The following is a 27,491-nucleotide window of genomic DNA, read 5'->3' as shown; positions in this document are numbered from 1 at the left end:
GCATAATCTTCAAAGATAAACACTCCAATTTCCCATAGTGACCCTGGACTTTGCCTAAACATAGATCCGCCACTTGGACAGTGGAAAAGGGGTTTACATAGTAATGGGGGGAAACTGTTGTACTCCCCGCCACCCATCAAGGCTCAGAGCTTACTTTCTACCTGACTTTTTGCTTGCTATCCCTTAACTTTAACCTTAACCTTCAACACTTCTCACCAACTGGACAAAAGAACACAAATACATACCTCATCTCTACATCAACAACACTCTAATACCACACACAAACACACCGAAAATTCTTGGTGTAACATATGATACACCCATGTCTTTCAAACAACATATCACAAACATAAAAAACAAATGCACACCTAGACTTAACGCACTTAAGTCAATCACTGGAACAACATTTGGACAAAACAAAGAAAATAATACAACAATATACAAACAATGCATATGCTCAGTGATGAATTGTGCGAGTCCTGCATGGGCTCCTAATCTCAGTGAGACACACCACAACACCCTTCAAATCATACAAAACAAAGCCCTAAAAACAATTACAGGCTGCACAAATACAACACCTACAGACCATTTACACCATGAAATAAAAGTCCTCAAAGTCAAGGACCACCTCAACATGAGAGGCACACAAACACTTGCTGCAGCCACCACAAACACATCACACCTGCTACACTACATAGCAGAACACCCACACACACCAAGAAACATTAAAACAACACCCAAAGACCTGTATCACACACAGATACTCTCTTCTCTTCCTCCACAACCACCAAATACCAGCCTCCAGAAACATATTCATAATCATATCACTCACCACTCCATTAACACACTGAAAGACAACACACTGCTGCATGCCAGACCCCCTGATATCCACCCTTCTGAATCCTCTCTCCCACGAAAGGACAGAGTCCACCTGGCCAGACTGCGGTGCGGCCACCACCCAGCACTTCTAAGCTACCAGAAGAGGCTGGATGACCGCATTGTGAACAGCTGCCCAGGATGTAATACTTCATCCCATACCATACAACACATAATGGAAGACTGCATTATACACAATTATGCACGCAAACAACACAACATACACTCTATAAAGGATTTGTGGGAAAACCCAGTTTCGGCTGTGGCATTCCTTGGGGAGACGGGACTGCTCGGACAGACAGTCTAGGGAACGACAACAACAACAACAACAGACACGAAAATGTAATAAAATAAAGAATACTGGGTGAGTTGCTATTCTTGTCTGAAACATTTTTAAAACTGTGCCCAAACTAAGTGGGACAACTTTACATTGTAAAATAAATAAAACACATCAAAACATGAAACCACAGAAAATGGAAGTGCCCTAACACCATAGAAAACCTTAAGTGAGGGGAATATTGATTTACTTGATATTCTAACATAGAAAAATTATTGTAATATGGTTCTTTTCCTTGCTGAGTTATTTTAAAACAAAATATATAAAAAAACGAAAATATCCATGTCTTTTTTGGTCAAGTTTTTTTTTTTTTAACCACTTTTTTTTTTTTTTTTTTTTTTGAGTTGCATCTCTAGTCTTGCGACACTGCCTCTGACCCAGGACATTGGACAAGATACAGGGATGACCCATCATCCAGGAGGTGCCAAGATAAGAGGGAGGGTGGAGGGGAATGGAGTGTATTCGGGATGGAATGGGTGGGAATGGTTATTATGCCTTTTTCTTTTTGGCTACCTCCCTTGTAAGGGGTAAAAAGCCTTTTGTATGTATGTACTGCCTAATCATCTTAGGGTATGACGGCAACCCTCACCCTCCCTCATCCAGTCAGAACAATTCATGGAACAGACAAGAACCTCCTTCCATGCCACATCATCCTTTCATTCTTACACAAGCCCCCTTCATCCATTCTTGTTTACTATACTCTCTCTTCCCTATTCTACATACATTCCTCCTGACGGTTCGCCACCTGGCGTCTACTGTCGGCTTCCGAACAGCCCACACAGGAAGACGAGCAAAAAGTAATAACTACAAAAATTTATGGATAAAAAAGGAACTGGGTGATGAGGAAAAAGAGAAAGAAAAAACACTAAAAGAGGAAGCTAAGGAAAAGAACAGAGAACAAAAAGAGGGAGTTTTTTGGAGAGTGATGGACTTGAGACTGAGGAAATGGTACATAAGGGAAAAGGAAATGCTGGAGGCAAGAAGAAATGGTAGAAAAGGAAAAAAATTAAAGGTAACATATACCAACATTGATGGATTGATATCAGGAATAGATGAATTGAATGACTATCTGGAACAAGAAAAACCAGATATAATGGGGATTGTGGAGACAAAATTGAAAAGATCATTACCACCAAATAGTGTAGGCCAAGGATCATATAATTGTTGGATCAGAAACAGAGAAACAAAGCAGGGTGGAGGAGTCATGTTGCTAACCAAGAAAGGCCTAAATGCAACAAAAATCACAGAAGGAGAGAACAATGTGGAGTTGATTATGATAAGAGTTGAGGATGGAAATATGAAAAATAGAAAGTATGCAGTGATTTATGTCCCACCTAAAACTCACACATGGAATGAAAGTGAACACTCCAAAATCCTGGAAAACACAAGTCAAACACTAAATGAAACACTACAGAAAGAAGGAAACCTGGTAATTATGGGTGATCTTAACTCAAAAGAAATATGTTGGGAAGAAATGACTGTGAAAGGTGAAGATCACTGGAGAAATATATTACTGGAAATGACCATTGATTACACATTGATGCAATGGGTCAAGGAAAATACCAGATATAGATATAATGATGAACCGTCAAGATTGGATTTGATATTCACATCAGAACTCAATATTGTGGATAAAATCAAATACAAGACACCAATTAGAAAAAGTGATCACATACTACTAGAACTAGAATTAAATGAAGAAACAAATATATAAATAAATGAAAAACACAGAAAAGGAAGACTATAATAAAACAGATTTTAGGAAACTTAGAAAAAAAATTCAAGAAGCAAATTGGGAAAAAATTAATAATGAAGAAAGAAAGGTGGAAGAGAAATGGACAATTTGGAATGAAATCTACAATGAAGGAGTGGACATGTATGTACCTAGACAAAAACAGGAAAGGGTATCCATAAAATCCTGGTACAATAAAAAGTGCAGTAAGGCAAAAGATAAAGCCTGGAATAGATGAAAAATAATCTGAGAAATGGAAAATATACACCAAACTAAGAAATGAATATTCAAAAATACGTAGGGAAGAAAAAATAAATTACAAAAAGGACATAATAGACAAATGTAAAGATCAACCCAAATTATTTTATAGATATGTAAACGGCAAACTAAAAAACAAACAGGAAATACTTAAATTTTGTCAAGGTAAAACAGAATACACAGAGGATATAGAAATGGCAGATATTATGAACAAACATTTCAAATCTGTATTCACCAAAGAAAAAGAAAATCTACAAAACTGTGAACAAAGAAATGAAGTAAGATTTCCTCCGATGAAGGAATTAAATATTACTCAGAATGAAATAAGGAATCAAATATAAACAGCAAACTAAAAAACAAACAGGAAATACTTAAATTATGTCAAGGTAATACAGAATGCACAGAGGATATAGAAATGGCAGATATTATGAACAAACATTTCAAATCTGTATTCACCAAAGAAAAAGAAAATCTACAAAACTGTGAACAAAGAAATGAAGTAAGATTTCCTCCAATAAAGGAATTAAATATTACCCAGAATGAAATAAGGAATCAAATATTAAAGCTTGATGTTAACAAATCACATGGCCCAGACGGAGTTGCAAACTGGTTACTAAAGGAATGTATAGATGAACTAACAGGAAAAATATACAAAATAGTTGAATGCTCACTCAAAGAAGGAAAATTACCAGGAGACTCGAAAAATGCCAATACAGACGCTCCTCAACTTACGTTTTAGTGACGTTCCGAACGGCCGAACGTAACATGAAAATGAACGTAAGTTGTCACTTTACGTTCCAGTAATGTATGACCGTTCATACTGTACTATACATCCATAAATTCTATTACCGTATCTTATAAAACACCCCTAAATCATTAATCATAAACATTGTAAAATAATAACATTAATTTCAAATAAATTAAATTCAAGCAATAGAAAGTGAGATGGTGGAGGAGGAGGAGGCAAGGCACGTTCAGTCTGTCATTTGTGCCATGTAAACAATGGACGCAGCGTCATGCTTAAGTATAGTTTGAACGTCTCGTACTACGGAGAGCGCGCTAAACTAAAAAAATTCACTCAACAATTTTTTTTTTTACAATCTTTTTTTTTTTAGTCAGTTCAAACGTAAAATTGAATGAACGTAAGTAGAGGAGCGTCTGTATAGTTATATAAGGGGGGAAATAAGGAAGACCCAACAAATTATAGACCAGTGTCCCTATTAAGTACAATAGTTAAAATTTGTGAGAGAATCAAAGATAGATGGACAAAATATCTGGAGGAGAATAATATACTGAACCCAAGGCAATTTGGATTCAGACAGGGAAGATCATGTACCACAAATTTGATTTGTTTCTATTCAAGATTGATAAATACATTGCAAGAAAGGGATGGCTGGGCAGACCATGCCTTCCTGGACTTACAAAAGGCATTTGATAATGTACCACACAGAAAACTGCTATATAAACTGGAAACAATAGGAGGCATACATGGAAAACTATTGAATTGGATGGAGGATTTCCTACATGGAAGAAAAATGAAAGTAGTGCTCAGAGACAAATATTCAAAATGGGAAGAAATGAGTAGTGACTCATTACTGAGTGATCTGAACAAAGTCTCAGAGTGGAGCAAGATATGGGAAGTAGAATTCAACATCAAGAAATGCAGTATAATCGAATTTGGGAAAAGCAAGAATAGAATATCAGGACAGTATAAAATTGACGAAAAAGAAGTAGAGTAAATTCTGAAGGGGACCTAGGAGTAATCATCACCAAAGACATGTCGCTAGATATACATCTAATTACAAATAAATTTAAAGTTGGTCAGAAATTTCAAAAAGTGTCGTGAGGCGTTCTGGCAAATGGGGTCATACGGCATTGCGGTTACATGCGTGATAGCGTAAAACTTTATGTGGGTCACCTCACATACCCGTGTTTTCTTCATCTACAAGTGGTTAGACCTTCACGTGTAAAATGCCTGAGGTTTCATCTCTGAAGACAAAGCGACATCATCATTTTTGGAAAAAGGTGACAGACAAAAAGAAAATGTCCAAGAGTCTTTTGAGTAAAAACAAGAAATTAGAGTATAAATTATGAGCCGAACACGCTTTAAAATTTCCAAATCTATACAATAAAACCAAAAATTTCTCGGTTCTTGAATCGATTAAACAATTCTATCGTAAAGTGTTAACGTTTAGGGCTTTTTTGAGAGAAGATAAAGATTTCGTGTATAACGATGAAAAATTTGATCAGTTGAAATTATTTGACGGAGAAGTGTCAGTAGAAACTTTAGAAGGGTTTAAAAAGCACTATTTCGCCGGTTATAAAAATTTCACGAAAAACGGTGGAAAATCTGACCACAGAAATTATCAAATGTATTACTTTGATAGGACTTTTCATGATCATCAGCGAAAAAGACGTAACAATAAGTACGCCATTAAAAAGGTGAGAGAGGAAGCACTAAGAGTGAAAAAAATATTAACAAGCTTCAGAAAATTGAAAATGAGGTGAAGCGATTACAAGAGGCTAAACGAATAAAGGAAAAGGAAAAGGTCGAAGAGAAACAGAGGCAGATAGAAGAACGTTTAAAGAAAAGAGAAATAAAACATAAAGAAAAAGAGGAGAGAGTTAAGGCTGTAGCCGAACGCAAACTTATGCGTCAGGAAAAAAAAATAGAAAAAGCCAAAGCATTATCAAAATTTAAAAAGAAATTTGCTAGCGGAGAAGAAAATCTTTCAGAGGAAGACATCAAGTTACTGGGAGAATTACGGGAAGAGCGTACAGATCGTCACAAGAAGAAGCAACTTTTTGTGGATTCGCGTCAAAGACTTGATATCAAGTATATTGGAGCTCTTCATGAAAACGACAAAGAAGGGGTTTCTTTACACTCCATCGGTCAAATTGGTGACTTCAAATGCAAAATTTGTCAAGCTCTGTTATGGAAAAAAGAAAACAAATCTATATGTTGTAACGCTGGGCGGACTTCTTTGAGGTTACCCTCAGAAATTAAGGAAAAGGATTTTAAAGCTGTATGAAGGTTCGTCTCCTTTCTCGAAACGTTTTTTGCACCACATGATTGGATTCAACACGCTATTCTCTTTTACGTCATTTACAACCTCAGGAAATCTTCAAAATTCGGCAGAAAAGTTAATTTGTTACTAGATCCAAGGAAAAATATACCATAAAATTGGCTCCCTAAAACCTCATTTATTTGTCGATGAACGTCAAAAAATAACAGCAGACGATAAAAAACCATTTTGGAAAGCGAGTGATGGATTTTTAGATTTGTATTTCTATTATGGAAAAGACCAGCAAGTAAAACTGCGTAGTCAAAAATTGTACACCTATGGAAGTAGTGAAAAAGAAGAGACAGCAAAACGACGAGTAGGAGAAGAAAAAGAAGTATCTGCCAGACAATAGTGTCTCAGATTTACAATTATATGGTAGTCAACAATGCGTGTCTCGCGGGTATGTTAAAAGAAATAGAGTCTGCAAAGTTACTCATTGAAGCTCATGTCAAAAAATATGGAAATATTCCTGACATGTCTATAACTTTGAAGACGGCTGAAGGAATCAATATACGAGAACATAAAGGCGTGTACCATCTTCCCTCTTCTTCTTCGCAAGTTGGGGGGATCGTTAATTTTGGTCCTGACAAGGATCCGCTGACGATAACAATTAGCTCTCCAAAAGACAATTCATCATTTCCTTTGAAAATTGTTAACCATAACAACTATTTTTACGACAATTTTCAGTACCCCTTAATGTTTCCTAATGGAGATCTTGGGTATTCTTATACAATGACGAAACAGTGTAAACCTGGGAAAGGTGTTGAAAAATATAACCGTCTTTCACCTTCTATGTACTATTCATTTTTATATATGGAGAGAGAAGGGAATTTTAACTATCTAACGAGAGGAAGATAATTGTTTCAGCAGTTTACCGTAGAGTTATGTCAAAGTTGAATCAAATAAGTTGTCTTTTTTAGAATGTAATCAGAGACAAATAAGAAAAGAACGAGCAGATATTTTACGTGGAGATGACGGAAAAGAATCTGGGCAAAGGATTATTATTTCTCCGTCGTTTGTCGGGGGACCACGATATATGAAACAATGTCAACAAGATGCTCTTGCATTCGTGACATATTACGGTTCCCCAGATTATTTTATTACTTTCACAATGAACCCAAATTGGGAGGAATTGCGTTCGGCGATGGATAAAACAGGTTCCTTTGATACCCATCCATGTGAACGACCCGATTTGGTTAGCCGAATTTTCAAGTTGAAAGTTGATAATCTAATGTATGATTTAACACAGAAGCATATTTTTGGTCGCGTTAAGGCTAACCTTTACAATATAGAATGGCAAAAAACGAGGTCTCCCACACGTTCACATTTTATTGTGGATGGAAGAGCGTGTGACCGCTGATGCGGTGGAAAAGCTTATTTCAGCAGAAATACCAGATAAAACAAACGAACCTAGACTTTTCGAAATTGTCACAAAGTGTATGATTCACGGTCCCTGCAAAGGTTATGACGAGTCAAATGTCTGCCGCCAGGGAAAAAATAATAAAGGACAAACATGCGGTAAAGGATTCCTAAAACGTGTAGAAAGGATTTACTTTTTGGGAATAATGGATATCCGCAGTATAAAAGAAGATCCATCAGCGAAGGTGGACATTCTTTCGAGATACAAGTAAGAAGATCACTGTGGACAATTCATGGGTTGTGCCCCACAATCCGTATTTGTGCTTGAAATACAACGCTCACATAAATGTAGTGTTCAAACTCTATCAAGTGCATAGCCTGTCACCAAATATGTAAATAAGGGGTGTGATCGTATACTTTTTACAAAAACAACCGAGAAAGGTGTTATAAATGAAGTTAAAAACTACCAAGAAGCGAGATATGTAAATGCTAATGAAGCAACTTGGAAAATATTTAAGTTTGATATTCATAAAAGTTATCCAGCTGTAACCACTCTTGATCTGCACTTGGAAGGAGAAAACGAAGTGTTTTACTCAGAACAATCTTCAGAGCAAGAAATTAAAAATAAGACCCGTAAAGATACTCAATTAACAGCATTTTTCAAACTATGTTCAGAAAACGATTTTGCAGCTAAGCTTTACTATCACGAGGTACCAAACCATTTCATTTACAATGATAAGATTTCAAAGTGGGTAGAGCGGAAAGGACGCACATTTTCACTTGGGCGTATTCGAGCAGTGACGACTAAGACGGTTGAATTATTCTATTTGAGGCTTTTGTTAACGCACAAACAAGGTCCGACATCATTTCAAGATCTTCGAACTATTGACGGTCAAACATATTCTTCGTACAGAGAAGCAGTCAAAGCGATGGGACTCCTAAGCGACGAAGAAACTTGGAGAAGTACAATAATGGAGATAATTAACCATACAAATGATCGAAAACAACTAAGAGAAACTTATGCGAGCATGTTAGTTTTTTCGGATCTTGAAGGTCAATCAGGAATCTGGGAAGAGACTAAATATTTCTTCGCCAGTGATTTTCTGCATCACTACAATTTGACCGAATACAACGATGAGATTTATTTGGACGCATTAGATGACATACAAGAACATGTATGGAATTGTGGAGGCGGAAGGATTACTGAGTATGGGTTACCGCCTTCCAGAGACGGAGAGAAGACATCAAATGTTATTCGCAGAGAGAGATCCTACAACAAAGAAAAGTTACAGCAAGATGTTACAGAAAAAGTTAAACTTTTAAACGACAAACAGAGACATTGTTATGATGTTGTAATGTCTCGAATTCAGACTGGAAGTATGTTCGACAATAATGGAATTTCTAGAATGCTTCAGGAGGCACCGGAAAGTCTTTCGTCTTGAATATGTTATTGGATTCTGTTCGCTCTCAGGGAAAAATAGCTTTGGCTGTCGCCTCTTCGGGCATCGCTGCTACAGTTTTACACGGAGGACGAACAGCTCATAACATGTTTAAAATTCCTCTGATGGAGTATAATGAAATCCGTTCCTGTGGCATCAAGAAAAACTCTGAGCTCGCAAAGTTATTAAAAATAACGTCTCTAATAGTTTGGGATGAAGTAGTCATGGCAAACAAAAACACGCTAACTGCTCTCGATATTACTCTCAGAGACGTCCTAGAGAATGACAAATTCATGGGAGGTATAGTTTTTGTTTGTGCGGGAGATTTCCGTCAAATTCTTCCAGTCATACGAGGTGGAGGAAAAAACGAGGAACTCGAACACTGTATCAAGTCAAGTTATCTATGGGAAGGTCTAACAAAATTAGAATTGACAGAAAACGTTAGATTGAAAACCAATTATGTCAGAAATAAATCTTTTGCAAAAAAATTATTAAAACTAGGAACAGGAGAATCTGGACCTGTATACTTTCTCGAAAATTTTGGAATAAGTGTCAAAACCCGCGAAGAATTGGTTAACAAAGTTTACGACGATATAGAAAATAATCATTTGAACGCCTCATACTTTGAGAAACGAGCTATTATTTCTCCCACCAATGATGACGTCGATAGTATAAATTCAATGATATATGAGAAATCAGAAGAAGAGGTTGTGTATAATAGTGTTGATACCGCTACCGAACATGATACAGATATTCAGACATCAGTTTTCAACGCATTGACAAGTCCATCTCTTCCTCTTCATCAATTGAAAGTGAAGATAGGAAGTGTTTTGATGATCATTCGAAATATTTGTCCACCCAAGTTATGTAACGGTTCCAGAATAATTGTCACAAACTTGAAAAAGAACGTTATCGTTGGCAAAATTTTAGGTGGTAGTTATGGAGGAGAACAAGTTTTGATTCCAAAGATAACGTTGGAAGCACAAGATACGTCAGTTCCTTTCAAGCGTAAACAACTCCCCGTCAAACTCAGCTACGCCATGACAATCAACAAGTCCCAGGGACAAACGTTTGAACGCTGTGGACTTCTCTTGGATTCTGTTCAATGTTTAGCGCATGGGCAATTTTACGTCGCGTGCTCGCGAGTCACCAACTGGAATTCACTCATTGTTTACACCGGTTGGGAGAAGGTAAATGATGAATATCAATTGAGACCAGCAATCAACCGCGTGTATAAGGAACTTTTTAGTGGCGAGTTTGACAGTGTAGACGAAAACTTACCTCAAGTGACATCTGAAAGTGAAGCTTCACTTTTCGCTCAAGAGGAGCCAGAGCTCGAGAAAGTAGAAATACCCAAGGAGTTTTACAAGCTTTCAGAAGAAGACGCTATCAAGATGATTCTGGCAGATTATGATAATGATAACAGTCATGACTAACGAATCTGTCGACAACACTGTTTTAGAAGCTTTTGACAAAAAATTGGAATAGAGAAACTTATTGAGAAAATGGAGAAACTTGAAGACGTCATCAACGCGGTTAAAAGATGTAGCAGCGATGAAGAGGGAGAGTCACCACCTTCTTCTCCTCCGAAGAAAAAGTGTAATTGATTAACTTTATAGTTTTTTTATTGAAAACCTTTGTTAAAAAACGGGGCGGAGCCCCTGGGCGCGCAGCGCAGCAGGCCAAGCCCCCAGGCGTAGCCTGGCTGGCGAAGCCAGGGGCTTGTATAGATAAAATAGTCAGAGAAACATACAATTTGTTGAGATCAATAAAGGTGGCTTTTCAATACCTGGATAAGGAAATGATAAAAAAATATTACAAACACTGATAAGGCCAAAACTGGAATATGCAGCGCTAATATGGTCACCCAGTACAAAAAAGAATACAAGAAAAATAGAAAGAATACAAAGCAACAACAAAGATGGCCCCAACACTTTCAAACTTGACATATGAACAAAGACTGGCCGAACTGGAATTGCCGACCCTGGAACAAAGAAGAAAACGAAGGGACCTACTAACCATCTCGGGATTATAAAAGGAAAGGAATGCCTTGAAAGAGAGGACTTATTAAAGTGAGACAGAGGAAAAACAAGTGGACATGCAATGAAACTCAAAAAGGACAGCTACAGAAGAGACCTGAAAAAGCACAGCTTCCCACAGAGAGTGATAGATATATGGAACAAATTGGATGACAAAATAGAGTGCACAAACACCATACAAGAATTTAAGAACAAACTTAATCTTGCGAGATACAAAAACGGGTCACCACAAGCATAGCTCCCCTTCCTGTAAAATACAACTAGATAAATTCAACTAGGTAAATACACCCTTTACCCTACCCATCCATCTCATCACCAACAACTTCTGCTTTCCACACTTTCTGCAAATCTTTCCTCACTCATTCTTTCCACATGCCTAAGACCCAAGCACTTCAGTGATCTACCTTATCTGATAGTACTCCTTCTACCATCTCAACATATTTCACTTTATCTATCCCTATAACACCTTGAAATGGTGGATAGGCTTGAATACCTTCATGACTACTAGAGCCATGTTAAGAGATGAAAATCTATGTAGGGTTACCCACATCAATGATCAAGCAGGTTTTGCATGAAAACGAGACAAAGATCAGCTTGCACACACAGTAGCAGGACTCACTGCTAATTGGTAAGTCCTTGATGGTGAACAGGGAAATTCCTGATAGATATATGGGGTACTGTCATAATGGCTTGGACCATTAGGTACCCTACAGGTATAATGGGCTCCAATGAATATACTGAATAAGGTGGGCACCAAGGAAATATCTCGTCAGAAACTAGTTGGCAGGGAGGCGAGACTACCACCACAATTCCTTCACGGCAAACATGACTTATACAACCTAAACAAAACCAAGTGTCCCTGTTGGATCATTGTCTCCTAAAGATCCAACTACATTGCCTTATATGCTTATAGCCAGTATACCACTTAATGTAAGTACTGTTCAAGCATATCTAAGTCTAGGATATGAAGAAAATGAACACCTACACCTATAACATGAGAACCCTCTCAGAAAATCACAGGCTGGAGAGTTTAACCACTTCGGTACGATGACGCCTACATAGGTGTCGTGGGGAACAAATGGGTACACAAGGATGCTGGCATTGGCATCTTGATTATATATATATATACACTCAGACCTCGTTTTTTCGTATTAATTGGTGCAGCTACCAGTCTGGATAATGAAAAAATCCGGATATTGATTTTTTTTTAGCCCAAAAAAACAGTTATAAACCCAAATTCACCCTTCAACTAACCTGTTCAACTTGTCACAATTTTTGAAATTGTGACACCCGGCTCGCTGTCCCCCCTTCCCATTTTCTCGTCTGTTTTCTCACCGTTTCAGCCCTTCGTTCCCTATACTCGGGGGAATTACCAGAGTCCTTAAGACTTCTAGTAGCTACATCCTGTCCTTTCTCCTCCTCGTTATCCTCTTCATCTGTCATGTCATTTTTGACAATCAATTTCAGTGCCTTAACGAAGGGAGAGACTTCTAATTATCTAGAAACACCCCCCCCCTTTTGATTTGTGTTCTCAGAGCCAAGCTCAACGGTTTTCGCGCCCAAACACACCCCCTCCCCCCCCTGCGCGCTGCCACATATTTGTTTAAGCTAGGCAATTAGAATAATTAGGATTGTGTCTAACCCGCTCGTGAACAGTGTCTACCTCAAGGAACAATTGCAACTGTGTCACCTCCCACATGAACATTATTCGTAGTACCCTTCACAACTAGGGACGGAGACGTAGAACTATTGGCAACGTCGGAAGCCGGCTAGCGGACATCTTGACCTGACCTGCCGCAGGACACAGGCAGTCTAAGCATCGAGTTCATCAAAAGAGGTCAGACCGCTCGTTCTCGGAAGACCAATCGTGTCCTTTCCTCCCTCATGTGACTGTTGGGGATTTACATCCTTGTGAGCAAATCGAGTGTCGATTATTTGGGTATAAACCCCTCAAGCAAAAACTCTGAGTGTAGTGCGATTGACCGGGAATACGTCGATGAAGTGACTTACAAGCCCATCACAGCGCCCGCCCAGGCCGTCACCCCCCGCCCCCACCAAAACGAAGCGGCGCCGGTCGGAGCTCAGCAGGAGACCACGCTAATTGAAGACGTCTCCACAAGCAAGACACTTATTAAGTACTAATACTTTAACAATTTCTTAAGCTAGGAACGCGCGCAGGGAATAGATAGGATGTATGTATGAAATCCAACTGTTAAAACCCTTATTTAATGTCAAGATAATATATCTAGTGTTTAATTATTTAATTCATTCAAACTCACAATAGGAGTTCTGGGTTTCATTAGCCTAGGACGGTTCACTTAATGAGTTGTCCCATCATACCCCTCCCCCCTCTTTGATTTACTCTCACGCTTGCCTTGGAGGGAAGGCGAGTGGTCCCGAGATGTGATACAAATCGCCTGGACTTCGGTTCCCCAACTGCAGCTATCTTCCCCCTCCCTTCATCAATCACTTAAGGTGCGTGTTACCCACACCACCTCATCTACCACCTTCTTCCACTGTCCAGGAATTTGCATCACAACTGTTAGAGCAACTTGCTTTCGTTTCACGACTTTATTAGGCATGATGACACAGGTGTATTCGTAGTACTGTATAGTAGTGTACTGTAAATAGGTGTTGTATGGCCCAAGATCTAAGAATATAAGGTCTAACCACTTCCGACCGAATTTCGAGGGAGTTGGCGCAGCGGGCCCGTGAACGTCACCTGGCTGCTCAAAGTGGGGTTAGCGGGTCCTATAGCTGTCAGTTGAAGCTGGTCCGTCGTTCAAAAATGACGTTGCCTTCGCTCGCACTGCTCCACGCAATTAGTTATATTCTGACAAATATTATATAAAATATATATATAAAATATTATAGTTCCTGTCTATATATATGAATATATAATATATATGATATATAATATATATATATATAAAATATTATAGTTCCTGTCTTCCTTGGCGTTTCACAGTTTTCTTCAGTGTATCACAAAGAGAAAATGGACTCAGCCAAATGACGTCAGAAGCTGCGCAGAAGAATTCCAACGGTCTGACCTGTATATTTAGACCTTGGTATGGCCTTCACCCCACGACTAGCGTCGTTTATATACCTCGCTGCGCGCCATCTGGTGTTTACATTTCAAACTACTGTAACTCGGTATCGTTCGCCTCGCATACGTGGCGATTTTTCGTTTTTTCGGGCAGCTAAATATTATTTTCGAAAATAATATTTAGCTGTCCAGCTGCTTCAAAACGTCTGGATAAACCGAAATCCGGATATGTGAAAGCCGGATAAGCGAGGTTTGAGCGTATATATATATATATACATATATATATATATATATATATATATATATATATATACTAGCCAAATTACACGCGCGTTGCTGCGGGCAAATGATGATCATTTTAATTTTGACAGAATTTGTGGAGAAAAGTTACACGTATCAATTAAATCTCAATGGAAAAGGTAACACAAATAAAATGTTAAGTAAGAAAAAAATCAATTTGAGGTGGGAGACGCCCTTTGGAAATAAAATATATTTGGCCATAAGAGAAGAATTGAACCAACCTTTAATTATCTTTGAACTCGATTGTATTAGCACCTGCGAAAAAGTAAAATAAAAATAACCAATATTTAAACATTTGATAGAATTATACAATCATTTTACATGTACATGCTTTCTCCTTACAAAGGCTATCATAGTTTGTGGCAACATTAATTTCACAAATATAAATAATATTTATGAAAACATACAACGATTTGTTTAATCATAGTAATTTTTGTCACAAAAATGCTGTGCACATTAAGGGGACACTACAGTAGTGGCGTGTTACCACACCATACCCCTTTAACCCTTAACCCTAGCCAAAATAAAAATAATTTGGAAATGAAATATAGTTATCCAAGTACCTGCAGTGATAGGGTATCAGAATATATATGGTTATGGGGGTCTATCTCCAAAACCCTAGGAGGAGTTTGTGAACAAACAAACAGACAGACAGAGGCTACTACTTTATTTTAGTACATTTTCTTCTAGTTGTACACGAGTTACCCCCCAGATTCTATGAACTGGTTTGATCACATTTTCTGTGTTTATTATTACTCAGAGTAAAAGAGAACAAGTAATAAAGAAATGACTATATTCTATAATGTTAGTATGATGCATTGTACATATGGCAGACGATGCTGCATGCAAGAATTTGATTCATACTGAAATGGTTAATGGAAAAACTGGAGAACATTGAGTGGAACTAAGTGAAGTCCAATGGGAAGAAGAAAACCTGATGCAGCTATTAGATGGTCATCACCTGTTCTACTATTGAGGCAAGGAGAAAGATCTACTTGAGTACAATTCTTGATGAATCAAAAGGTTACTGCTAATATTTCAGTAGTATATTGCAAATCTTAGTGGTATAGCTTGGATTGTACTAAAGCTATGTAAAAGGTACACTAAAAATAACTAAGGTTTATGGACCAACTTCATAGAGTTCAGAGAATGAAATTGAGTCCTATGATGATTCAAGTCAAGTAATGGACCAAGAAAAAAGTAAATATACATTGGTAATAAGTGATTTCAATGCTAAACTGGAGAAGAACATGAGAGGTTTTGGAGTAGGTAAGAGAAATGATAGATCAGATGCTGGTCAATTTTGCAGACAACTACAACATGAGAATAATGAACACTTTCTTCCAAAAGTGTGTAGGTCATAAATGGACCTGAAGAAGTCCAAATGGAACACCAAAGAATGACACCGACTCCATATCAAGGGATGGGAGCATGGACATTTGCAATGATACAATTATAAATAAAGTTAGTACATCCACATCCACAGAAGGGCCACTTCACTTACATGGTGACCCTCCATCGTTGTATCCTCATGTGGAAAACAGAGAAGCCAAGGAGAAATCCCTTCAGGCTGCATCAAAATATTACCCATACACAACCATTCTTCACTCACCCTTATTCCCTGCCTTCTCCTTTCCCTACTGTGGATGTACTGTGTCTTCCTGCATTGCTTCTGACACAGGCAGAGGGCTGGAGATAGGGATAACCCTTCATCCACAAGGAGCTAAGATGAGAAGGTAACAAAGGGTGGATGTGGATGGGAGTGGAATGGGTGGGAGTGGGTGCATGCCTTAACTGACTACCTCCCTTAAAGAAAGAACTCTTGGTACAAAGATTTATCTATATATCTATATACCAAGGGCTTTTTCTCCCTCACCAAGGAGGGCCAAGTCAAAAGGCATATACCCACTCTCACCCATTCTACTCCCATCCACCACCCTTTCCTCCCTTTCATCTTAGCTCATCATGGATGACAAGTCATACCTGTATCCCACCTACTGCCCTGGGTCAAAAACAATGCAGCAAGACACAGCACATCCACAGCAAGCCCACTTCACTTAATCGGCGACCCTCCCTCTCTGTCCACTCATCCAGAAAAAGAGAAGACAGAAACTCCTTTGGACTGCATCAAAATATCATTCACACATAACCATTCCCTAACCCTCCATCCATCACCCACTCCCTTGCATCATGGTATTAACTACATACAGCCATTCTACATTCAAACCTATCTCCTGCCTTCTCCCTTCCTTACTCAACAGATATTACCCTCTTGTTCAATGCCCCTTTCACCTCATCCATCTCATCCTGTCATCCCCTCAAATTCACTCCCTCCACCTCTGCCTTCCACATGTCTTTTACTAACCTTTCTTCACTCATTCTTTCCATGTGCCCAAACCATCCCAATACTCTTTCATCAGCCCTATCTACCATCTCCTTTTCCACCCCAGTTCTATTCCTCACCTCGTTTCTCACTCTATCCAACCTTGTAACGCTTACCATACTTCTCAGACACTACATCTCAAACACATTTAAACCTTTCCTCTCTACCTCTCAATTCCAAGTCTCTGCCCCATACTGTGCTGTTAGCACAATTATCATCTCATATAATCTCTTTTTCACACACGGAAAGCTGACAACCATTGATTGCTCCCCTCCACCTATCACTTTTGACTGGTGACATAGAAATGGTCCTACACTAATATAACATAGACAACAGACCAAAGGTCCTTCCCAAAGACAGCTGTGGAAGGGACCAAGAGCCATTGCTAACCACTGTTAGGCTGCAGTTTTCCACTAAGGAGAAACTTGAAGCAACAGTTAAAATTAAAGAGTACAGAAAAGCAAGAAATTATTACATGAGAATTCTTAGAGGAGCAAAAAAATGTTGAAAAGGATATTGATAAATATAATAGTGAGTCTAAACTGTTCCACAGGCTTGTCAATGGTAAACGGAGACACAAGGACCTCTAAGTTGACATTACAGAGGAAAGTTTATTAAAAACATCAATGCAAACTGAAGTCACGGACAAGAGTTTCCAATGAGCTTTCCCTAAAGATAATTACTTAGCAGATGAGAGATGATTTCATCTCAAACACATTCAAACTCCTCTCTTCCTCTCTTATGTTCTGTGTTTCTGTTAGACCATTTGAAATGAATATGAAAATAAAAGAAGTGGACAGTCTTGGAAAGTTACAATGGTGAAGTGAATGAAAGCCTTGCTCAAATGCTACTAAGCCAAGCTGGTGGTGTTAGGGACTGGGTAAATACAAGCATACAGACTGTAGATTTCAGTCAATGGCCCCCTTCCCAGTATACTGATCATATATACATACACACATATACCAAAGGCTTTTTTCCCCTTACACATGAGGTAGCCAAAAAACAAAGACATAGAAACCAGTCCCACCCATTCCATCCCCTACATACTCTACTCCCCTCTACCTTCTTCCCTCCCTTTTATCTTGGCACCTCTTAGATGACAGGTCATCCCTACATCTTGTCCACTGCCCTGGGTCAGAAGCAGTGTCACAAGACACAGCACATCCACAGCAAGGCCACTTCATTAAATCAGCGACCCCACCTCTCCGTCCCCTCATGTAGAAAAGGAGAAGACAGGGAGCAATCCCTTCGAGCTGTGTCAATTTATTTCTCATACATACTCCCTCACCCCCTTCCCCTCATGCATCCCAGCATCATTCATACACAACCATTCTCCATTCACCCCTATCTTCTGTCCTCTCCCATCCTTCCTCAACAGACATTCCCCTCTTTCCCAATGCCCCTTTTACTCCTTCCATCCATCTCATCCTAGGTTGTCCCCTCATGTTCACTCCTTCCACCTCTGCCTTCCATGCCTCTTTTACTAGTCCTTCTTCACTCATTCTTTCCATGTGTCCAAACCACCCCAATACTCTTTCATCAACCCTATCAACCAACTCCCTTCCCACACCTGTTCTCCTCACCTTCCCATTTCTCACTCTATCTAGCCTAGTAACCCTTATCATACTTCTCAGGCATTTCATCTCAAACACATTCAAACTCCTCTCTTCCTCTCTTATGTTCCGTGTTTCTGCCCCATACAGTGCCATTGGCACAATCACTCCTTCACACAATCTCCTCTTAGCATCCATTCCCAAATGTCTATCTCATTACAATATTTAATCCACCAAGGCTTTTACTTGCTTCTCTCAATCTACATTCTACCTCCACCCCCACTCCTCCCTTTCCTGCCACATTTGCACACAAGTACCTAAAACCATCCACTTCCTCCAGTCTATCTCCCTTAATACTCACTTCCAGTCTGCTGCCACATTCTCCCCATGTACATCTCATCACCTTACTTTTACCCACATTTATCTTCAACTTCCTTCTTTTGCACAACTTCCCAAACTCTGTCACTAACTTCCTCAATCCCTCCTCTGATCCTGCTACAAGCACAGTGTCATCAGCAAACAACAACTGGCTTATCTCCCACTTTTCTCCATTTTCTTTAACCATCTCCAATCCCTGACCCACTACCCTTGCATTCACCTCTTGTACCACCCCATCCATGTATAAATTGAACAGACAGGGCAACATAACACATCCCTAACGAAGTTCCACCTTTACCTCAAACCACTCACTCTCTCCATTTCTAATTCTAACACAAGCTCTACTACTCTTGTAAAAACTCTTGACTGCTCTTAACAGCTTTGCTCCTATCCCATATATCTGCAGTACCTCCCACAGTGCCTTCCTGTCTACCCTGTCATAAGCCTTTTCCAGATCCATAAAAGCCCAAAATACATCTTTACTTTTTCCTATAGCTTTCTCACATATCTGTCTAACCACAAAAATCTGATCTATGCAACCTCTACCTGTCCTAAACCTACTCTGTTCCTCACCAATTACTCCCTCTTAACCCTCTCAATCAAGACCCTCCCATAAGCCTTCCCAACTACACTTAACGAGCTGATCCCTCTGAAACTACTACACTCACACTTGTCCCCCTTTCCCTTGTAAAATGGAACTACACAGGCACTCCTCCAGTCCTCCAGCACTCTACCCTCTCTTAAATAAACATTAAATAACCTCACAAGCCAGTCTACCATCAAAGTACCTCCTTTTTCAAACATTCTGCATGGCATCCATCCAACCCAGGTGCCTTACCTGCTCTCATCATATTAACTGATGCCTTCACTTCATCTTTCCTTATTTCTCCTCCATTTTCCTCACTCATCATGGTCATTTTCTTGGCACTTCCCACTACAACTACCTTTCCCTCCCTACCCTCCTTCACATTTAGCAACTCCCTAAAATACTCTGTCCACCTTCCTCTCACTCCCTTCTCTTCCATTATCATCTTTCCATCTGCACCTTTTACCTTTCTTTCTCTACTTGATTCACCTCTTCCTTTCTTAATTTCTTTCCAATTTTTTTTTTATTATTTTCAAAAAATTCTGTCATACTCTTACCCCATTTCACATCTGCTCTCTTCTTTGCCTTTTGCTTTACTTCTCTTCTCCTTACTTTGTACTTCTCACATGATTCCCTCATCCTTATTTGCAACCAATCTATGAAAGCTTGCTTCATCTCTTCTACACCCTTCTTTGCTTCCTCATCCCACCACTCACTACTCTTCCTTCTGTTTCCTTCCTTCCTCCTTGTTCCACACACCATCTTTGCACACCTTATGACTCCCTCTTTGAACCATCCCCATTCCTCCTCCACTCCTAGTTCTACTCTATTCTTCACTACCTCCCACTCCTCTCTCAGCTTCTTCTTATACTCCTATTCTTTCTCATTTAAGCAGTTCACTTTTTCCTCTTTCTCCACTTATCCTCCACTCTCAACTTACCTTCCACCAAAAAATTATCTGATATTCCACCACTCTCTCCCCTTCCAACATGTACATACTTAACTCTTCCTACTATACCCCTGGTTACCACTATATTGTCTATTAATGCTCTATCTACCACCCTTCCATCCACCACCCTTTCCCATATGTACTTATGCTTCATTTTCTTTATAAACACTGTACTTGTTATCATCAACTCTCAAGACACATCACCATCAACTCTCCACTATGATATTTTCCTGGAACTCCATACTTCCCAATCACTCCATGTATTGGTTCATTTCCTACCCTAGCATTAAGGTCTCCCAATACAACTACATTGACATTTCTCTCTAATCCCTCTATGCACTCATTTAAATCCATCCAAAAAGCCTCCCTTTCTTCTACACTCTTCTCACTACCAGGCCCATATGCACTTACAAAAACCCACATCTCCCTTCCCAGTTTCACCTTCATCCACATTAACCTTCAAGAAACCTCCTTCCACTCCACTACATGCTTACCTATCTCTTCACTTACTAGTATAGCCACCCTTTCTGTCCCTCGTCTTCTCTTCACTCCTGAGAACCTCCCAACTACACTCCTAAACTCACACTCACCCCTCCCTTTCAACTTATTTTCACTCAATGTCAACACATCCATCTTTCTTCTCATATACTGTCTATCTCTTCCCTTTTACTCTCATCTGTACCACATCCACGCATATTAAAAGACCCAAACCTTAGGGTACTAGTTGGAAAACTCCTAGACCCTCTTATGCCTTTACCTTTTTTAGGAATGTCCCCTTTGGGACTATGGGTAGTAGGATTCCTAGTCCCATCCCCATCTCGTTTTTTGTCGCCTCATACTACTGAAGTGGGAAAACTTGATGACAGCATTCTATTCACTCACCACAGGGTTAGGCAAAAAAAGGATATGAATGTTCAGAGAAATGGTACAGGACAGTAACAAGAGGTGTGGGACAGCATAACGGAAGGACAGTTGCAGTATAATAAAAGTGTCATCATTTCTCTTTTGAACAGAGACTTCCTCTATCACAGACAAAATGATGTGTGGCTCTGGTCCGTAGGGGTGCCCCATATAGACCCTAAAGTATCAGCTGCATGCTATTTTGCCACAATAACATGCAGCCATCTTATAAACAATTGAAAACAAAGCTTCAAGAATAACAGTAGGATAAAAATTAAATACAAATCTACTCTCAGAAACCAAAAATCTCCAGGTATAATAGTATATGAAAATGACTGGCACATAGTTCCACACAAGAGCCCTTAACCTAACACTGATAAGACCAAAATTGGAGTATGCTGCAACACTTTGGACACCCACTACTTCTGACCCAGGGCAGTGGACAAGATGCAGGGATGACCCGTCATCCAGAAGATGCCAAGATAAGAGGGAGAGAAGGGGGTGGAGTGTGATAGGGATGGAATGGGTGGGAGTGGTTTTTATGCCATTGGTTTTTAGCTACCTCCCTTGTAAGGGAGAAAAAAAGCCTTTGGTATATGTATGTATGTAGAAAGCATACAAAGAGCAATGACAAAGATGGCACCAACACTCTCCAAATTGATATACTAACAAAGATTGTCCAAATTGGAACTACCAACTCTGGAACAAAGAGAAAGAGGAGATCTACTGACTATTTATAGAATCATAAAAAGGAATGGAAGTCCTAGAATAGAATAGCTTTCCACACAGAGGGGTGGATATCTGGAATAAATTTGATAAGGCTACAGTGTGTGCAAATACTATTCAAGAATTTAAGAACAAACTTTATGCTGAAAGATACAAAGACGGGTCACTACGAGCATAGCTCCCTTCCCATATAATACAACTAGGTAAAAAACATAACACAAGCACAGCTAAATAAACACAATAAATCAAAATCTACACCAGCAGCATACTCTTGATACATCTACAACAACCAACCACCTGTAACTCACAACACTATACAAAAAGTACATGCACTCACATATCCCCAAACACTCCAAGACATACCCCCAAATTCTGTACTTCATAAGGCTCCACTAGACATCACCCCAACCAAGAAATCACTCCCAAGACACAAGAACCACAAGACCATAGCTGCATTCAGGCCACCATCTACATATGAAACAATGCCAACAAAGAATAGGCTTGGCCACTGAATCAAACGGTCCCAGACGCAATCACCACACAAAAGACAAATAACCAGTCATCATGCAACACGTACCTATGTCATTTTTTTTCTAAATTTCTGACAAGCACGAACTATTCACCTTTGTATCAAATTGTTTGTATATACATACATATACCAAGGCTTTTTCCCCCTTACAAGGGAGGTAGCCAAAAAGGAAAAGGCATAAAATCATTCCCACCCATTCCATCCCTGAATACACTCCACACCCCTCCACCCACCCTCCCATCTTAGCACCTCCTGGATGACAGGTCATCCCTGCACCTTGTCCACTACCCTGGGTCAGAAGCAGTGTCACAAGACACACCACATCCACAGCAAGGCCGCTTCATTAAATCAGCAACCCCCTCTCTCCGTCCCCCCATTGCATAAAAGGAGAAGACGGGGAGAAATCACTTTGGGCTGTGTAAAATTTTGCTCACACATACTACCTCACCCCCCATCCCCCTGCCCTTTCCACCTCATGCATCACATCATCCATATACAACCATTCTCTATTCACCTCTGTCTTCTGTCCTCTCCCGTCCTTCCTCAACAGACATTCCCCTCTTCCCCAAAGCCCCCTTCACCCCATCCATCCACCTCATCCTAGGACGTCCCCTCATGTTCACTCCCTCCACATCTGCCTTCCATACCTCTATTACTAGTCTTTCTTCACTCATTCTTCCCACGTGTCCAAACCATCCCAATACTCTTTCATCAACCCTATCTCCCAACTCCCTTTCCACCCCTGTTCTCCTCCTCACCTCCTCATTTCTTACTCTATCTAGTATTTTGTATTTTGCCATAAAAATTAGGTATAGTGCTATTTGTTTACAGTGACCTTGTATTGAAAATAAATTCAATAGAAAAAATAATCTCTCAATGGCAAAAAAGGAAAAAAGTGAGTATCCCTATATGCATTCTCAGAAAAAAAACTCCAAACAGCAACAAGTTTAACAATTGGAGACATGGCCTCTAAGAAGATTTCTTTTGATAAATTTCTTATAATACAATTCAACAGATAGAATTACAAAGTACACATGAGTAAAAATTGGCATTTTGACATACAATAGTAAAAAAATATGTGAGAGGGTTGGATCTTGCTAGATTTTTCACTCTTAGAATAGCTGATAACTAGTTTGACTTTTCCATGACAATTAACCTATGCATTTTATGTAAGGCCACACTGAAAACAGGAAAATACATTCCTATATTTTGGTGTGGCATAAAAAATTTAACCTCCCTTTTCTTGTATGAACTGGTTTGAGGTACAGCAGCCATACTCCAAATTTTCATGGCTAGTTGTATGGCACACTTCTGCACATGATCAAACTGAGTTTCACTTCTGCAGCTCTGCACACCTCAAGTAAGAAATTCAAAATGGCTGAAGCTAATGAGGCACTCCAGGTGAAATTTGAAGTTAATTCCAAATTTGTTTCCTTTGAGGAGGTGCAAAATGCAGCTCAAACCTATGAACAAGAACATTATTGTGAGCTGTATACATGGAGACCTCAAACAATTTGTGGAGAATATTATGACTTCTGACAAATTTCCCATCTCTTTTAATATGACAGTGTAAGTTTAATCTAGGTGACCGTCCCACCGAGTTAATTCTGGGATACTCTGGTGAATTTTTTACAATGTCTAGAAGCAAAAACCACATACCTGTGATTGACAGGGACTCATTGAACCCTGAAAAGTATAATATCATCACAAAGCATCATGTATCTTTGTGAATATATAATCATTTCACTTTTTCTGTTTTGTTTAGATATTCTATTAAAACATAGTATTCTAACTTACTGTGACCTTAGGGCCAATTGGCAATTTTCTTCATTTTTGTTCAAATCACTAACACTTCTGGTCAGTTTCAAATCATGTCTCAGACTACGTAAAAAAGAGGTCCAACATCATGTTAAATGCCTAGTTACCTTTGACCTCTCATTGTCAAAGGTCTATGGGAGGTGCAACTTCATCTTAACTAGAGTGAAAATACTGCACAATATATATAATAGATAATCCCCATACTTGGGAATTAGAGGTGGGTAATACACCACAACCAATGCTCAAGACAGAGAAGTCACCAAGTGGTAAATTAAAAGATTAATAATGAAAATGATAAAACGGTAAATCGACATTCCTGGAGAGGGTAGTCAACTATACTTGGTCCTATGGCATCAAGTTTCTTACATAATGCTTTATATAATGTTCTTATATATATATAAACAAGAATGATAGGCCACTCTATCTAAATGAAAAAAGTAAAGTTGTATAATTTGTTATACATGCTTTCATATACTAAGCATTATAGAGTATAGATTTCATACAGTTTGATATGTTTAATTGTTATATTTCAATCTTAATCATAATTCACTAAATTAACTGAAGGCATAACCACAGATGTCTATTAATTTGTAATAACTGCTTATTTACTATAAAAATGCCTCTGTCGGGATTTATAACCAACACAATTAAATCAGCATTGAAACATGGGTAAATTTTGTTGTGCACACCTACGTGATATAGCAATAGAAAGTTAATCATTAATTTTGTAAATTATAATACACGTAATATGCGACTTTCTTGGCAGAAATCCATAACAAAACATATTTCCTAATGAATGAAGTCACAGCAGTTGAATGATATGCCATGTTTGTTTTGATAGATGCTGAGGTTGAAGAAATGAAAGGACGTTAAATTCTTCTGTTCTAATCTAACCTACGTAACTTAACCTATATTTTGTAATTCAGTACTTCAAATTCTAACAATCAACCAGGTCATCGTCGTCATCACGGATGCTGACAGCCTGATTATTATTTGTACCTTGAGCAATTGACAGACAATGGTAGAACCCCGTGTTCACTCACAAATTCCAAGGAAGCCCCATTATCTTTGTAACAGCACTTATTAACATCAACTGGAGTTAGAAAACACCTGGTCCACAACCTGAAAGCCATTATCTAATCGACAGTGACTGGACTGGACAGATAACCACACGGCGTCTGGACCATATCCTAGCAGCTTCGTTCATTAGTAGATTTGCTTGTAGCAAGGCTTTTTTCTTACTTATTTCCACCAAGAAAATTGTAAACTATGTTCATGTATTATAATTTACAAAAAATTAATATCTAATTTTCTATTGCTATATTGCATCAGTGTACAACTAATACCAAAACATGCTCTAAAAAAGCAATTCAATCACTGGTTGAAATTTTCCAAGCTGGAGTTGCATTGCATCCATAGCAAAAAATAATTCATCAGTCATTCTACTGGAAAGAGTCCGAATCAATCACTTAGGTTAGGTCCAGTAAGGTTAGGTTAGGTTAGGTTAGGTCTGGTTAGGTTAGTTTGAATTAGATCATAATAGCAAATACACCACAATTGATACAATGCTATATTCACTGTTATGATTGGCTATGAATAAGGTAGTGACATAATTGGTGATGTTGCAATTATGCATGCTCAGAACACTTACACTGCCATACTCCTAGCCATGAAAATTCGGATTATGACTGCTGTACCCATATCCTGCATATTTCTTTTAGTGTTAAATTAAAGGTACACACGTTAGGGTAAAATTCCAGAATCACGCAAACACGGATCTTTAACATGAAATTTACGTTGTCCAATAGTGACAGTCCCTAACTATTCGATAGAAAGCAATAGCTCTATCAAATATATAGAACCTACCAATTCTATAGAAAAAATTATCTCTCAAATCCAAAATAGAAAGAAGCGAAAAATATGTTGGAATGATACTGGGAGAGAACCATGTTAATTTCTACCTTTTTTAACCTATAAGCATCAAGACAATTTCAATTACCAATAGTTACAGTTACAGTAGCTTCAATGTTTCTATGACTATTAAATACTCTATTATTAGAAGATATACAGCGGTACAATACGATGCAAAGTTGGATTTGAAAGTATTACCTTAATGTCGGGACTTTCAATTCCCTATCTTCTTGTGATGTTGTCTTATACTTTACTCTCCTATTAAAGTACTTCTCTGTTTTAGTTTAAAAATGTTTTTTTTTCAGTGTACGATGACTTTCCCGTATGTTTATTTACATGCGATTATAGATCACATGACCCTGCGTTTCGTCAGGGATAACAAAACATTCCACTCTTGGTATAATACATACGCCAGAAATTTTTTTTTATATAAAGGACATAATTTTGACTATTTAGCATATCTCTCTCTCTCTCTCTCTCTCTCTCTCTCTCTATATATATATATATATATATATATATATATATATATATATATATATGTATATATATATATATGTATATATATACATATGTATATATATATATATATATGTATATATATAATACATATATATATATATATATATATATATATATATATATTGTTACGAATCTCGCTCACATATCTGACTTGCAATAGATTAAGTATGTGAAATGAGTTCCCAAGATCCCATGTCTTTGGGATAACTCAAATAGAAATTGTAAAGTTGTCAGACTTGTAACACATAGTAAGAGTGAATGGGTGACTGAGTTCCCAAGACCCCATGTCTTTGGGATAACTCCAATAGAAATTACAAGGTCGCCACTTGATTTTATATTATCATAAAAATCAAGAAAAATGAAACGCACAGATAACGTTTAACACTATTCATTAAAGTTAATAGGATTACATCAAGGATTACAATCACTGAATATTCAAGTGAGTAAATAAGTTTCCATTCAAATGAGTAAATAAGTTTCAAAACAGAAGATTCCCGCTCGAAAACTTTTAACGGGGGTGAAAGAAGATTAATTAATTAATTAATACTTTACCAACGAAAAACACTGTCTAAGTCACTACTATAGACATTTCACACCACTACATGAAACACTAGATTATATTAGCTGAGTTAATTGTCTTACGACTAATACAGGGGGAGTACAGAGGACTTACTTCAGCCGACGACCCCTTCGAGGCGACACCTTTACATCGTACCCTCTACTCTAAAACTGACTCTGACACGCCCAAGGCGCTCTGGTTCTTCTCTACAAAATCCTCTGATTGGCCC

At 38.5% G+C, this 27,491-nt stretch overlaps 1 protein-coding gene and 1 long non-coding RNA gene across 2 annotated transcripts; one reads left to right on the top strand and one right to left on the bottom strand.

Moving 5' to 3' along the window:
- Positions 1 to 9,071: 9,071 nt before the first annotated feature.
- On the top strand, positions 9,072 to 10,502 carry LOC143026731 (ATP-dependent DNA helicase Pif1-like). The gene has a single exon (XM_076187501.1). It carries the CDS (start codon positions 9,072 to 9,074, stop codon positions 10,500 to 10,502), a length of 1,431 nt encoding a protein of 476 aa, XP_076043616.1.
- A 12,758-nt stretch (positions 10,503 to 23,260) lies between these two features.
- LOC143026988 (uncharacterized) lies at positions 23,261 to 26,325 on the bottom strand. The gene is made up of 3 exons (XR_012966547.1): positions 24,253 to 26,325; positions 24,115 to 24,141; positions 23,261 to 23,918 (listed from the first exon to the last, which is right to left on the bottom strand). It is a non-coding gene; the product is annotated as an uncharacterized LOC143026988 (long non-coding RNA).
- Between the last annotated feature and the right edge of the window lie 1,166 nt (positions 26,326 to 27,491).

The sequence above is a fragment of the Oratosquilla oratoria genome, chromosome 7 (assembly GCF_046742065.1).
Source record: "Oratosquilla oratoria isolate Oo_2021 chromosome 7, ASM4674206v1, whole genome shotgun sequence".
NCBI classification, from domain to species: domain Eukaryota; kingdom Metazoa; phylum Arthropoda; class Malacostraca; order Stomatopoda; family Squillidae; genus Oratosquilla; species Oratosquilla oratoria.
Note: the sequence above shows the minus strand (reverse complement) of the source record. Positions and strands in the feature narration are given on the sequence as shown.